Genomic DNA, 13846 nt, shown 5'->3' with positions numbered 1-13846 from the left:
GTTTTCAACATTATTTTTTATTTAGTACAAAACTTTCTATGGTATTTCACTATCTTGTATTGTTACACTTACATACAAATATCAAGAAATGAAGAAGACAAGTGTAGAGATGAAACGAAAATTTGATCTAGAGTTAACATCATTAAAAAGCTAACATATTTTACAACTTTATTCGAAACAAAGTCACATAATCCAATTAGATATATTGAACATTTTAAACTCTTCTAAAATGCATATACCTATAAAAAATCAAAACAATCACATGTTGCCTCTAAAATGGATAAAAGCTTGATGAAACGTCATTCTAAATATTTAAAGATAACGACACTAACATTCTTTTTATCGCATAAGATTCTATAAGGTCAATTATAAAATAACAATAGTAATACGATATCAAGTATTGTCCCATCAACAAAAGAGTATACATCACATTCACTTTACATAAAGATACCACTTACATGGCCGTGCAACAAGTTTATGAACATTTGCATTTTAAACAAGTTTATGAGTGTTAAAAATCCCTTTTCATTTCGTCACGTTACTTTCTTTTGAGTTTTGAGTTTCAAATTGCAACTCGTAACAATAAAAAGACTTTTTATTATCTTACCATGTGTGAGTGTGACAAAACTAAAGCACTCTATTTTAATCTCCACAGTCCGTATGAAGCAACGGTCTTTTGTATAAACGGTCAAGATTGAATCCCTCACATTCCAAAATTCAAATCCAAAAGAGCGAAAAAGCAAACGTAAACCCCCGAATAATAATATTATTCCTCTTCTCCTGCAAAACCCATTTCACCACCATATTTGCAATTTTCAAACCCTAGTTCCAATGGAAGACAATACGACACCGTTTGAAACCCAGATCCACCATTCCACGCCGTCCGAAGTTTCAGTGGATCACAGTACGCTTGTGATGACGTCAGATTTAACCGCTAGTGAGTTCGATTGGAACAAGCCGTTGGAGCTACATGATGACTGCAAAATGGTGCTTGACGTCGGAACCCTAATTACTCCGGCTAGGGTTTCAATTGCGAACGAAGACGACGAATCCGCCGTTGATTCCATGGTTTGTGATTCCACTGCTAAGCTTATTCCTAATGGGTTCTTGAAATCAAACTGCACAGGTTAGTATTTAAGGTTAATTTTAATTTTAAATGTTTTTAGGGTTTTGTTCCTCAAATTGGTGTATAATGAAACCTGATCCGGACCCGAACCCGAACCCGTTTAGTGGGATTGTCAGGATTTGGGACCCGACCTTGTTGATATAACCGGTTCTGATCGGTTCGGGTCTCACAGGTTTTACCCGATTTATGTGAAAGAGAAAATGGTTATCTTCCTCATTTTTGCTCACCCTTATATAATTAATTGAATTGATATTGTTGTTTTTTAGGATTAGATGAGATTGTTTTGTTTGTGAATGCTGGAGCCCAGACGATAGTGGGACCGGATTCAGGTATAAATTTGGTGGCGGATAAGTATTTTGAAGGGGGCGACACGTTTCAAACGGACGAGTGTATAATCGAGGGCGGTGACGTCTCGTTTATCTACCACACGGCGAGGCTTGGGAACTTTGAGTATCGGTTTGACGGGTTTCCGGAGGGTGATTATTATGTGGACCTTCATTTTGTTGAGATGATTAATACGAGTGGTCCGAAAGGAATGAGAGTGTTCAATGTGTACTTGCAGGAAGAGAAGGCAAGTATAAACTTTATCATGATTTTTTAAAACCTGTTATAATATTTGAAGTTTGATGTTTGATATTGTTATTGAACAGATACTTGCTGATTTTGACATCTTTTCTATTGTGGGAGCGAATAAACCGCTACAGTTAGTTGACTCGCGAGTCAAAGTCAAGATGGGTGAGACAATTGTAGTTAGGTTTGAAGGGATAATTGGTAGCCCATTGGTCAGTGGAATCTGCATAAGAAAGGCGCCTCATATTCTAGGTAGTTAAACTTTCTTGTGAAGCTAAATTGTTATCGTAATGACAAGCGACTTGAACTTGACTTTGAGTTTTATGTTGGTTTGACTCACAGATGAAGATGTGAAACATGATTTTCTAAAGTGTCAACACTGTGCTGCTGATATAGAAGTCCCCTCTGCTCAGAAGAAAGTAACGAGGAAGAAAGCAGTAGAGAAGTATGAAAAACGGATACAAGAGTTGACCAGTCAATGTCAAAGGAAGACTGAAGAATGTTATCAAGCTTGGATATCTTTGACCGCAGCAAATAAGCAGCTCGAGAAGGTCCGTACGGAGCTTGTTAATAAGTTTTTCCAGACGTCATCTCTTGGTAGTTGGTGAAAGTCAAGCTTTACATTTATTTCGGTTAAAGTTGCCATTTTTGTGTTTTAATGTTGAGTTTCTTGAATAGATCAAAAAATGGAGAAACAGTCTGAAATGCTGAGAGAAATATCAAGCCGATATGAACACGACAAGAAGGTCTGGGAGGCTGCAGTTAAGGATTTATCACACAGAATAACGGTAATTAATTAATTTGTACAAGTATTTAACAAGTTATAATCAAAATTATGTTTAATACTCAATTAACATAACACGTTATTCAGGTTTTGAAAAATGACCACTCCCAGCTCTCATTTCAAGCACACCAATGTGCTGACTCAGTTCCTGATCTAAATAAAATGACATATGCAGTTCAAGCATTGGGTAAATCTCTTCACTCTACCCTTATAAACTAATCTTGTAAATTACTAATTTTTACTTGTTAACCATCACTTTGCAGTTGCTCAGTGTGAGGATCTTAAATTGAAGTACAATGAAGAACAAGCAAAGACAAGAAAGCTTCATAATCATGTCGAAGACGCTAAAGGTCTGTTAAATATATCACTTTACATACAGTATATGTCATTGCATATTTACATTTACTTTCACTTGCTGTAATTATCAGGAAATATAAGGGTGTTTTGCCGATGTCGTCCGCTAAGCAAATCAGAATCTTCAACCGGGTGCTCAACGGTTGTTGACTTTGATGCCGCATCGAATGGTGAACTCGGTATTTTAAATAGCGGGTCCACTAAAAAGAGCTTCAAGTTTGACCGAGTCTTCACACCAAATGACAACCAAGGTTCCATTTTGATTTTTTATTTTAACTTAATCAAATTTAATGTTAATGTGTTAATTGTATATATGACAAACAGGTGATGTTTTCTCTCAAGCTTCACCATTGGTAACCTCGGTTTTGGATGGCTACAATGTATGCATATTTGCATACGGACAAACAGGAACAGGAAAGACGTTTACCATGGAGGGTACAGAGGGAAACCGAGGCGTGAATTACCGAACGCTTGAAGAATTGTTTAAAATCGCAAGAGAAAGAATCGACACTTTTACATATGATATATCAGTTAGTGTGCTTGAAGTCTATAATGAACAAATAAGGGATCTACTCACAACATCATCATCATCCTCTAAGAAGTAAATACTATTTTACTTGTAGCCTTATGAACTAAATCTATGTATATAATATTATATATGATTTATGTTTTTTTTTGGGGAAATTTAGGTTGGAAGTTAAACAAGCTTCTGAAGGGCAACACAGTGTTCCCGGATTAGTTGAAGCAAAAGTTGAGAACATACAAGAAGTTTGGAAAGTGTTGCGAGCTGGCAGTAGTAATCGAGCTGTGGGGTCCAACAATGTGAATGAACACAGTAGTCGCTCTCATTGGTATAGAACTAATCTTGTTTTATAGTTTTTTGTAATTCATGATTAAAATATAATTAGGGTATAGTACAATATCATAAAATAAGAGTTATTCATTTTATGTCTCTATGGTCTGGTCATTTAAGCCAGTTCTGTCTAAATTGAGAGTTTTGTTTTTTAACCCTTTTAGTCTCTGATACTAAATCTATTAGATTTCTTCGTTAGTTTCCTGTAAACTACCGAATTCTCTTGTTTATTTAAAATTTTAAATCTTCATGAAATGACCAAAATACCCCTTTTGTCTCGGACAATAACTGTTTTTCTGTTAGTTTCCATGAAATGACCAAAATACCCTTTTAGTCTTTGGCAATAAAACTCAATCAGATTTTTGTGTTAGTTTACCCTTGGTTTATTAAGTTTTGTTCACTTTTCATAATATGTCCAAATACCCTACCAGTGTCTGACACTCTATTAGATTTTCCTGTTAGTTTTTATGAAATGACTAAAATACCCTTTTTTGGTTTTTAGTATGCTTTGTATCTTGGTAAGGGCGAAAAACTTGATAAGCGGTGAGTGCACCAAAAGCAAGCTGTGGCTTGTGGATCTAGCGGGCAGTGAGCGGCTCGCAAAAACCGAAGCTCAAGGTGATCGGCTCAAGGAAGCTCAAAACATTAACCGCTCTCTTTCTGCTCTAGGTGATGTCATATCAGCTTTAGCAAGTAAAAGCAGCCACATTCCATACAGAAATTCAAAACTCACACATCTGCTTCAAGATTCATTAGGTAACTTCAATTCTTAGCACCCATATATATATATATATATATTGTAAACATTGTTGATGCAAGTTATTTTTTTGTAGGGGGCGACTCAAAAACATTGATGTTTGTGCAAATTAGTCCTTCTGAACATGACCTGAGTGAGACTTTGAGCTCACTAAACTTTGCAACACGGGTTAGAGGGGTTGAGTTGGGTCCCGCGAGAAAGCAAGTTGATACTAGTGAGCTTCAGAAAATGAAATTGATGGTTAGTATAGCTTAACATATTATTTATACAAGTTTTTGTTGAAGCAGTGTTTGACTTTTGGTCTGTTTGACTATTGATATTAATCATGAAGCTTGAGAAAGCAAAGCAAGAATCGCGTTTGAAGGATGAATCATTAAGGAAGTTAGAAGAGAGTTTGCAGAATGTAGAAGGCAAGGTTAAAGGCAAAGATCAGGCACATAAAAACCATTTGGAAAAGATTAAGGAGCTCGAGAACCAAATTGAATGCAAAAAAGGATTACGCTCACAGTTAGAGAAACAAGTTACACATCTTTCTGATAAGTTGAGGGCAAAAGAGGAATTCAGCAGTGGCCTCCAACAAAAGGTAGTTAGTACTTAGCTTCATCTTTTTTTGTTCACTATGATCATTAAATATAGTATGATGAAGGTCAAGGAGCTCGAGAAGAAGCTTACAGAGCGAGACGTGTCGGGCAATATAGCATACCAACAGAAGGTATTTTGATTATCTTAATAAAAAGTTATATTTCAAGATTTGAAAGTGTTAATAAAGTGGGATTTTGAAAACAGGTAAGGGACCTTGAAGAAAACCTGAGAGATCAAGTCAACGAGTCAAAGTCATACACCGTAACCCTTCAAGATAAGGTCATAAAAATTTAAACTTGAAGTGATTATGTTTTATTTAAGATTGTGCAAAACGCAAAACAATTATTAAATGTTCTTCTATTTCTTTTATTGTTGTTTCAGATTGAAGAACTTGAAAGGAAACTGAAAGAACAGGAACAACATTCTGATTCTACTTCACTCCAATTAAAGGTCTAGCTTTTGTGTTATGTTTTCTATATTATTATAATTATTATTTGTTTCTGTTTATGCTAATAATGTATATTTTGTGAAAATACAGGTTAAGGAGCTTGAGGAGATGCTCAAAGAGAAAGAAAGGCGAATGTCTATTGCCACAATAGCAGATTCCTCCAGTTCCATGAGATCAACACCCAGACACATTGTTGGCGGTTCAAATATCATGAATGAGGTCGAACCACATATATTAAGGGGTTCAAATATTATGAACCGGGGGCCAGCAGGCAATACTCGGTTCAAGAGAAACGACTCACTTGGTAGTACCGGTGCTGAAGTAACAAGAAAGAGTTCTACAGTGAAGTGGAGAATGTTGATAACAACCACCCAAACAAGTCAAGGAAGTCTGACCCACCTAGACCCAAACTCAGCAAGGGTCCACCGAGATTGGTTAAACCAGCACCCGCACCAGCGGCAGGGACCCAGAGGGCCAAAGAGCGAGATGCGAAGAAAAGGGTGTGGGCTTGATCATGTGAAGATAAGATAGTATGCAAGCTGATTTGCATGGAATGTTATATACAGTAGTTGAGATTTGAGAATATTATAACTTTAGTATTCATCTTGTGGATTGCATCTGCTTTTACTTATGCATTTGTCATTTTCCATTTAATACTTAGATAACCATTGTAAAAACAAACAATCCAAACTTTTATGTTTAAAAAGTTTAAAAATCATGCAACAGGGTAAATGCTAAATCAAAATGTTCAAAGTTTAAGGGAATAAGATGAAATGAAGTCACGGACTCCAGTTCTTTTTACGTCCACTGCTCTGTGCATGAGTGATTAACAACAATACACCAATTATGCTCAAATGGTCTTCGAAATATGTTACTTAAAGCTTCCATTCATCATCATTCATCAAAGTGGAGTGGAAGTGAAGTATCATAGCATCAAAGTAGATTGTAGAAGTGATACTGGTAACAGAGTAACAGACCAACCGAGTATTTCAAAGTTGCTTTTTTTTCCCACGTTCCATGGCATTGTTTGGTTTACTTCTAGCAACCAAGTAGGTCAGATGCCCTCTTTAAGGTGATGCAGGTGGATCATCCTTAAATGGTTCAAGAACATTGAGTTTGTTCAAAGGCTTCGAACCAAGTGGTTCTAGTTGAATTGTTGAAGGTCAACTGTCTCAAGAGCCTCACAAGATCTTGATAAGAATTCTTCAATATTCAAACAAAAAACTATGAAGAAAGGGCGGGTTACTAGAGTCGGATACTTTTGGATAATACTTTCTGGGTTGGAAAGAAGACTCGCACTACTAGAAAATACACATTTAATGACGTACATATATGACATGTAAAACAATGTCATCTTTATAAAATTTGAAGCAAAGATTACACAGATTTTCGTGTCATTGTTTTAACGTCATAAAAAGAGTGAAAAATAACCCACAGGATACCTATTTCGTGGGTCATCTTTGGGTGTCATGTTATAACTTTTAAACTACGCGCGATCTGCCAATAAGACTTAGGGCAAAGTTCAGTATCACGAAGAACAAAAAATCGGCGATTTCTTCTTTAGATCCATCCCGAATCGTAGAAGAAACAGAGGCGATCCTTCAATCAAATCGATTATCAATCGTCTTCAAGTGAATCATCGATTTCTTCGTCATGGAAGGTAATCAATTCGTCAAGTTTTTCAACCGAGTCATCGATTTCTTACATATCTGTCCACTAGATTGTTCGATGTACTGTTAATTGCTCTATATTTTGCTAATTTGTTGAGATTACTGTTAGAGTTCAAATTCGTTGTAAGATCATCAAAAATTGAAACCCTAGGCTTTTCGATATACTGTTAATTGCATCTGTGTTGCTAATTTGTTGCGAGTATTGTTGATTATTAGTTTATTACCCGTTTAGTAACTGTTCATCATATTTAAAGTTGATTTGATTTTTAACTTTTTTTTGTGTAGATATCACTTTCAGTTAATTTTAAGCTAATTTGCTTCTATAAATCTATAATAGTAGTAATAGCAACCATTTTGTTGCTTCAAGGTCACTTATGATCTGAAAACAATCTGTTATATATAGTTTTGTGATGTCTCATCCCTTATTTTGATATAATCTGTTATATATTGTTTTGTAATGATTCCTTATGTTGACCAATGAATTTTTATGCAGACTTATGTTCCGGTAGCCTGTGCATGTGAAGATCCCTGATTACATATGGTGATGGCAAAGTTTCAAAAGTTTGTGAGACATTTGCTTACCATATATAATTAGAATTTCTAGATAACCAAAGGATCTAAGCTAGTGGGATTGAACAGGCCAATACCTTCTAGCATTACACTTTTGACAAACTTATCAGACTTTTGACTTGCGAGTAATATCTTAAGTATCACATTATTACAATTTGCTTGAAATTATGATTAGTTGTGGTAACTAAGAATTAGTGTTTTGAGGAGCAAAGTCTGTTTGTCCACCTTTTGGTAACACATCTTTTAAAACACTATGACTACTTGAATTTCTCATACTAATGAAGTATTGCCATTTTATTCTTTTTATTTATCTTAAATTTAATACTGTTAGGATCTTAAAGCATATAGGGACCATAAGAATTGGGCTTCTAGGCCTGGACTTCAGCCCCCTACAATCGAACTGCACACCACAGTTCCGTTGTTTTACCAGTTTTAAAATGACCATGAGATGATCATTTTGTTATGTTGTTTTTCATGTAAGGACACTCTAAACCTGCATTTTGATCTATGTGTTGAAGCATATGACACATTCGTTACTTAATGTTAGTTACTTGTCTTGTTTATATATTTTCTTGAAATCGGAGACTTCTGTGTCATCCATTAGAAAATAAGATTTTCTTGATGAGGATAGTGTTAGCAGATGTTATGCTGGGCACTCAATAAAGACTTCATTTCCAAGCCTTGTTAAATACATTACAAGGTACTTTTATATTTCTCTTAATATCATCACATCTCTAAACAAACTGTTCTTAATTTTGGAGTTTATAGTTCACTGCAACACAAGTTTTTGCTACTTAGCAATACCCATTAGGTCGTTACTAATAAGATTCATAGTCAAGGTGGAAACAGACGCATTGTATGATGTTTACAACAAAATAGAATTTCAAGTCCAACAATTAAGGTATTTAACTACCGATTTTCCATTATTATATCATTTGAAATCTTTTGACTGATATGTAAATTTACTTTTTATCTGCAGTTGCTTGTAAGGGAAGAAGCTTTTGCTCAGTTTATGTGACCTTGTTGTCGCTGAACATGAGATCCAGGTTAGCTTCACTATTGTCACTTTAATTATACGTTTTCTTTTCATGCTCAAATTTATTTTTTGAACTTTTTTCTTCATGCGTAGGGGTGTTCAAAATTTGATTCGAATTCGAAACATTCGAAATTCGACTCGATTCGAATTCGAATATGAAGATTCGAATTCAATTTCAAAATATTAGAATTCGATTCGATTCGTATTTGAGTATAGTAATCGAATACGAATCGAATACGAATTCATGATTTTTTATTCGATTCGATTCGAAATTCGAATTCAAATATATAATATATATTTAATTTATTAATTTTGGTCAAATCCGTAAATATAATTGTCCAAAATATAATAATTAATCCCAATAACCCATACTGATATTTCTTAATTTTGCCAATACTTAATTTTGAACTTATTATCATGTGATATTCAAGCTACTTTAAACTTGTATTTATGTATTTTACATTGATGATTATGGTTTTTTAAGTTTTTGACATAGGTGAACTTGAATCAATTCGAATTTATTCGAATTCGATTCTAATTCGAGTTTCAAATGAGAATAGGATCGAATTTCGAATATGGGATATAATACGAATACGAATACGAATCGAATAATCCAACTTTTAAACGAATACGAATCGAATACGAATACCAGCAAAAAAATAAATTATTCGAATTATTCGATTCGATTAACTTGAAAATTCGTTATTCGATTCAATGAACTCCCCTATTCATGTGTTAAATATTGCAAAAGAAATTGCTAGTTATGGCATTCTTGTTGGTTCAAGAAAAATAAATGGGAAACACATCTGATCTCTTCTTTCACAGGTAATTATTATGGTGTTTTAACTAACTATCAATGTGGATAAACCATTAATGTTTGGTAGTATTAGTATATTTCTACTTTCTTTTGGATGAATGCTGGCACATTCTATATCATGTTGCAGATAACTTTTTGTTACCAAGGATGTGATAAAAATAGCTGATTTTGGATTTGCATGAGAAATCGTTCACAACCACCTTACATTGTGTATGTTTCAACATGCTGGTGAGTTATCAGTCATCCTTTTTAATAAAGTTTACATGAAAACAACTTGTTACCAGATTATCTTTGTGCTAGTTAGTGAAATATATTTTGTTACCAGAATAATCTTCCTGCTAGTTACTTAGTGAAAACAACTTGTTACCTAAATTTTTTCTAAGGTTGGGGAAAGGGAAGGCAGATGCACAAATGTTGGTATTGATGGAATTTGTGAAGAATGATCGACTTTTATGGCAAACTTCATATTTCGGTGAAATTTTGTATTAACATTGATGCTGTTAATTTTGATATGTTTGTAATTTGTATTTTATGAAATATTGTATGAAATGGATTGTAATGTTCAATGTATTTGTTTTATTATATATTTTGAGATGTTAATTGTCATTTAATGTGGAAATTAGTAATTCTACCAAAAAAAATATTATTATAAAACACCTAAAAACATGACACGCAAATGCGTGTCAAAAATGCATGTAAAAAACGTGTCATAAATGTATGTCAAAAACAAATGACACACAATGCATGTCAACTTTCTTTTATGACATGGCCTTCCTTGAAACGATTTTACGTGCCATCTACCCCTTTACTGACGCGTATTGCACGTCATTAAAGATTTATTTTCTAGTAGTGTCAACCACGAGTCTTGTAGAAAATTGTCGGGTTCACAAATCCATGCAACCGTTCGACCTTAACATGTCTTCCCCAACTACAAAACTTCATAATGTGTAGGGCCGTCCAAACCGCTCGCCGCTCGAACTCGCTCGTCGCTCGCTCGTTGCTCGAAAAATGCTCGCTCGTTTTTACGCTCGATTGAAAACGAGCCGCTCTGCTCGGTTCGGTTTGTAAACGAGCCAAGCAAGAAGCAAAGATCTGCTCGGTTCGGTTCGGCTCGAATATTTTTAATTTATTTTATATATAATTATATATGAACAAATATATAAATATATAGACAAAACACATAAATATAAGCTTACAATTATTTTTACCCCTTTAAATTTTTCATATTCAGTCAATTTTATAGTTTTATTTGTTCGATTCAAGTTTTAGAATACTAGAAGTTTGTTTAAATGATCATTATATCTCACTTCGAACTTATTTTTTAATAAAAAATTACAATGTATTACACGTTTGTTTAGAAACTACTAATATATTTATAAAATATATTATTTACAACCTTCAAATTTGTTTTTTATTGAAAATTTTAAAGTTAAAAAGAAATAAATAATGCTCGAAATCGCTCGAAGTTCATTCGAAAAATGCTCGATTCGATTTTGGCTCGTTTCGGTTTTCGCTCGGTTCGAATTTCAGCCGTTCGGTTCGGTTCGGTTGTAAACGAGCCAAGCAACGAGCAAGCCTTCGCTCGGTTCGGCTCGGCTCGTGAACAGCTCTAATAATGTGCAACCCACCCACTATGGCACCACTAGCCCAATCACCTTTGTAATTGACCATCATAATTGAGAAAACCCGTTAAGAACTCAACATCACAAACAAATGTTCTTGATCAATAATGGAAGTCAAATTAGTAATACATATAAAATTTGTGACAGCACAACTATTTTAGAGGCCTGAAGCGGATTAAAATATACAGGGCCTTTTTCCAAAAAGAATATAACAATTTATGGGACATTGTATTAGTTACTCCAACACAAATTCGACCACTTAGCATAAACCAACTAATGAACATAGCAGATTCAACTTAGGAAAAAATCATTCAAAAACAACTAAACAGAAATCAAGCATAATCGGACGAAAATCTAGCATAAATTTAGTAACAATGAAAAGAAATGAAACCTTAAATTGTGAAAATGAAAATTGAAAGATATAAGAAAATAAAATCAAACTTTTGAAACCTTGACTCATGAATGTTCATCGGTTGTGAGTTGGAGTGTCGATAGATTTTGAAATCGTAGGTGTTTTTTTTTTGTCTCATCTCTCAAAATCAAACTCGATGATGTATATCATAGAAATTAATATAATTTTCTTAGGAAGAAACAATAAAAAAAAAAGCCAACATGATAAAGTTTTTTTTCTAATCAAATATAACAAGTAATTCGTTAAAGGTCATACTACCTTCATGTATTGAATATATTGTTTTCTTTGCTGCATTACTAGGGAATAATTTTTCAATAAAATATACAGACAACACAACATTTTATATAGTCTAGAAATAAATGTGAACCACTAGAAAATTATATTACAAGGTAATTTTAAAAGGGAATAAAAGAAGTAGGAAAATTCACTAGAAATGGAATAAAAAGCATTGATAATAGAATTCGAACCTATGTCTCCGTGAGGAAATAAAAAAGCACGCCTACCATTGCAATACAATGTAGAGGTGCACAAAAACCCGAAACCGGAACCGATCCTACCCATAGGGTATAGATAGGGTATGCATTTTGAGGTTAATACCCGTACCCGGAACCGTACCCGATTTATACTCGTAAATACCCGGATCCGGTCATACTCTATACCCATACCCGGTTATACCCGATACCAATTTTCTAATATCCGAAATAATACATGAGTTTTTATAGTATATTTTATGTTTATTTCACAACTTTTATGTTTAAGTTTTTGTAAAATGCATATTACTAAGTAAATAATTTGTAATTAAGTGGATTTATGGTTTTTGTAATATAGTTTACTTATGTGACATTCGTCAATTTCGGGTCACTTTTGTTATGTAAACCCTACCCGTTTGTAACCTGAACATTTCAAATATATAAAATATTGGATCTTGTCATTTAAAATATATAAAATATTGTTTTTTTTTATATTATGCATTGTTTGACCATTTAAACATACCCATTTTTATGCAAACCATAAAAGAATCTTTATACCCAACCCTTCACTCCTTCCCTATATATTCACACCCATCTTCTTCATTTTACTCTTGCTACATCTCCAAAAAACTCTCTCAAACTCCATAGATTCAAGGTTGTTATTTCTTATGTATTTTTGAAGTTTTGACTTCTCAAGTCAAACTAACTATAGTCTTTCATTCTAACTTGTTCATCTAACATTACTAACTCTTGAATATGGTGGTACAACATATATATAATACACACCCCTTGTTTCCTTTATTTGTTACTTCACCGACTTTGGTTGGTTAAGTTTCGAATGTCATAAGGCAAGGCTTCATGGAGGACTTCGTGTTCTTGATATATATTTACACACACATAACTTATTATACATATCACTTATGACTAACTTCTAACCCTTTAGTTTGTTCATCTTATTTACAAGTTCCATGGTGTGGGTTTGTATAAGACTAACCTCGGTTTAACCGAAACTAGTCCAAACCGGAAACCGAACTTTTGTTTACTAGTTTTGTTAAAATAGTTGTTTAAATATGTTTATTGCTAGATTTGAGTTTCAAAAATCATTTTTACAAGTTCTTTGATATTAAGCATATGGAATCCATCTATGAACTCGTTGGGAGATGGAAACCGAACTAAACCGAAACTTTTGCTTAAAAGACTTGTAGTTAACTTTTTTTGTTGTAAAATTTAAGTTTTCTTCATTTATAAACCAATATACAAGTTCTATGATATTTGGGCATGTAGAGACCATCTATGAACTATTTGTGAGATGGAGACCGAACTATACCGACTTTTACTCGCTTAAGACACACAAGTGTGTTTTTAGTTATCAAGACTTGTATATTTCTTTAAAAAATAGTTTACAAACTGATTTTAATTATTTTTCTTAAGTACTTGGAATAGTTGGATCCAACTTGATCTCATAACATAGTTTGGACCGACAAAACCGAACACTCGCTTAACGTGCGTTGTTAGTTCTAAACAATAGATCTACGTACTTGGTTAAGTGTTAGTATGTTTTAATGAGTTATCTCATAACAATTAATATTTTGGAAAGTTGACTTTGGGTTCGACCATTTGTCAAGACCCGAACCGACAACCCGAACACTCGTTAAAAACCCGTTTTAGTATCTTTAGCCTAATGGAACTTGCATTTTAGCATTTTCCTCACCTTATTACTTAACATTGGTTAAGTAAATATTAAGGTTAGATACTTTAACCCGGTTTTGAGCAAA

General features: G+C 33.8%; 1 protein-coding gene across 1 annotated transcript; it reads left to right on the top strand.

Annotated features, from left to right (window-relative positions):
- Nucleotides 1-638: 638 nt before the first annotated feature.
- On the top strand, nt 639-6108 carry LOC143569939 (kinesin-like protein KIN-14R). The gene is given in 18 exon segments (XM_077055726.1): nt 639-1126; nt 1393-1697; nt 1777-1948; nt 2039-2293; nt 2375-2484; nt 2568-2667; nt 2744-2830; nt 2909-3085; nt 3159-3435; nt 3524-3685; nt 4190-4443; nt 4521-4684; nt 4776-5027; nt 5091-5156; nt 5231-5305; nt 5408-5476; nt 5565-5808; nt 5811-6108. Coding segments are annotated over 18 exon segments (3240 nt in total). The 5' UTR covers nt 639-831; the 3' UTR covers nt 5987-6108.
- The last annotated feature ends 7738 nt before the right edge of the window (nt 6109-13846 follow it).

Source organism: Bidens hawaiensis, unplaced genomic scaffold, assembly GCF_021521415.1.
Source record: "Bidens hawaiensis isolate Kalapana, Puna unplaced genomic scaffold, B.hawaiensis_p1.1 tig00024806_1, whole genome shotgun sequence".
In the NCBI taxonomy this organism is placed as follows: Eukaryota; Viridiplantae; Streptophyta; class Magnoliopsida; order Asterales; family Asteraceae; genus Bidens; species Bidens hawaiensis.
This window is presented reverse-complemented; position numbering and strand designations above follow the sequence as displayed.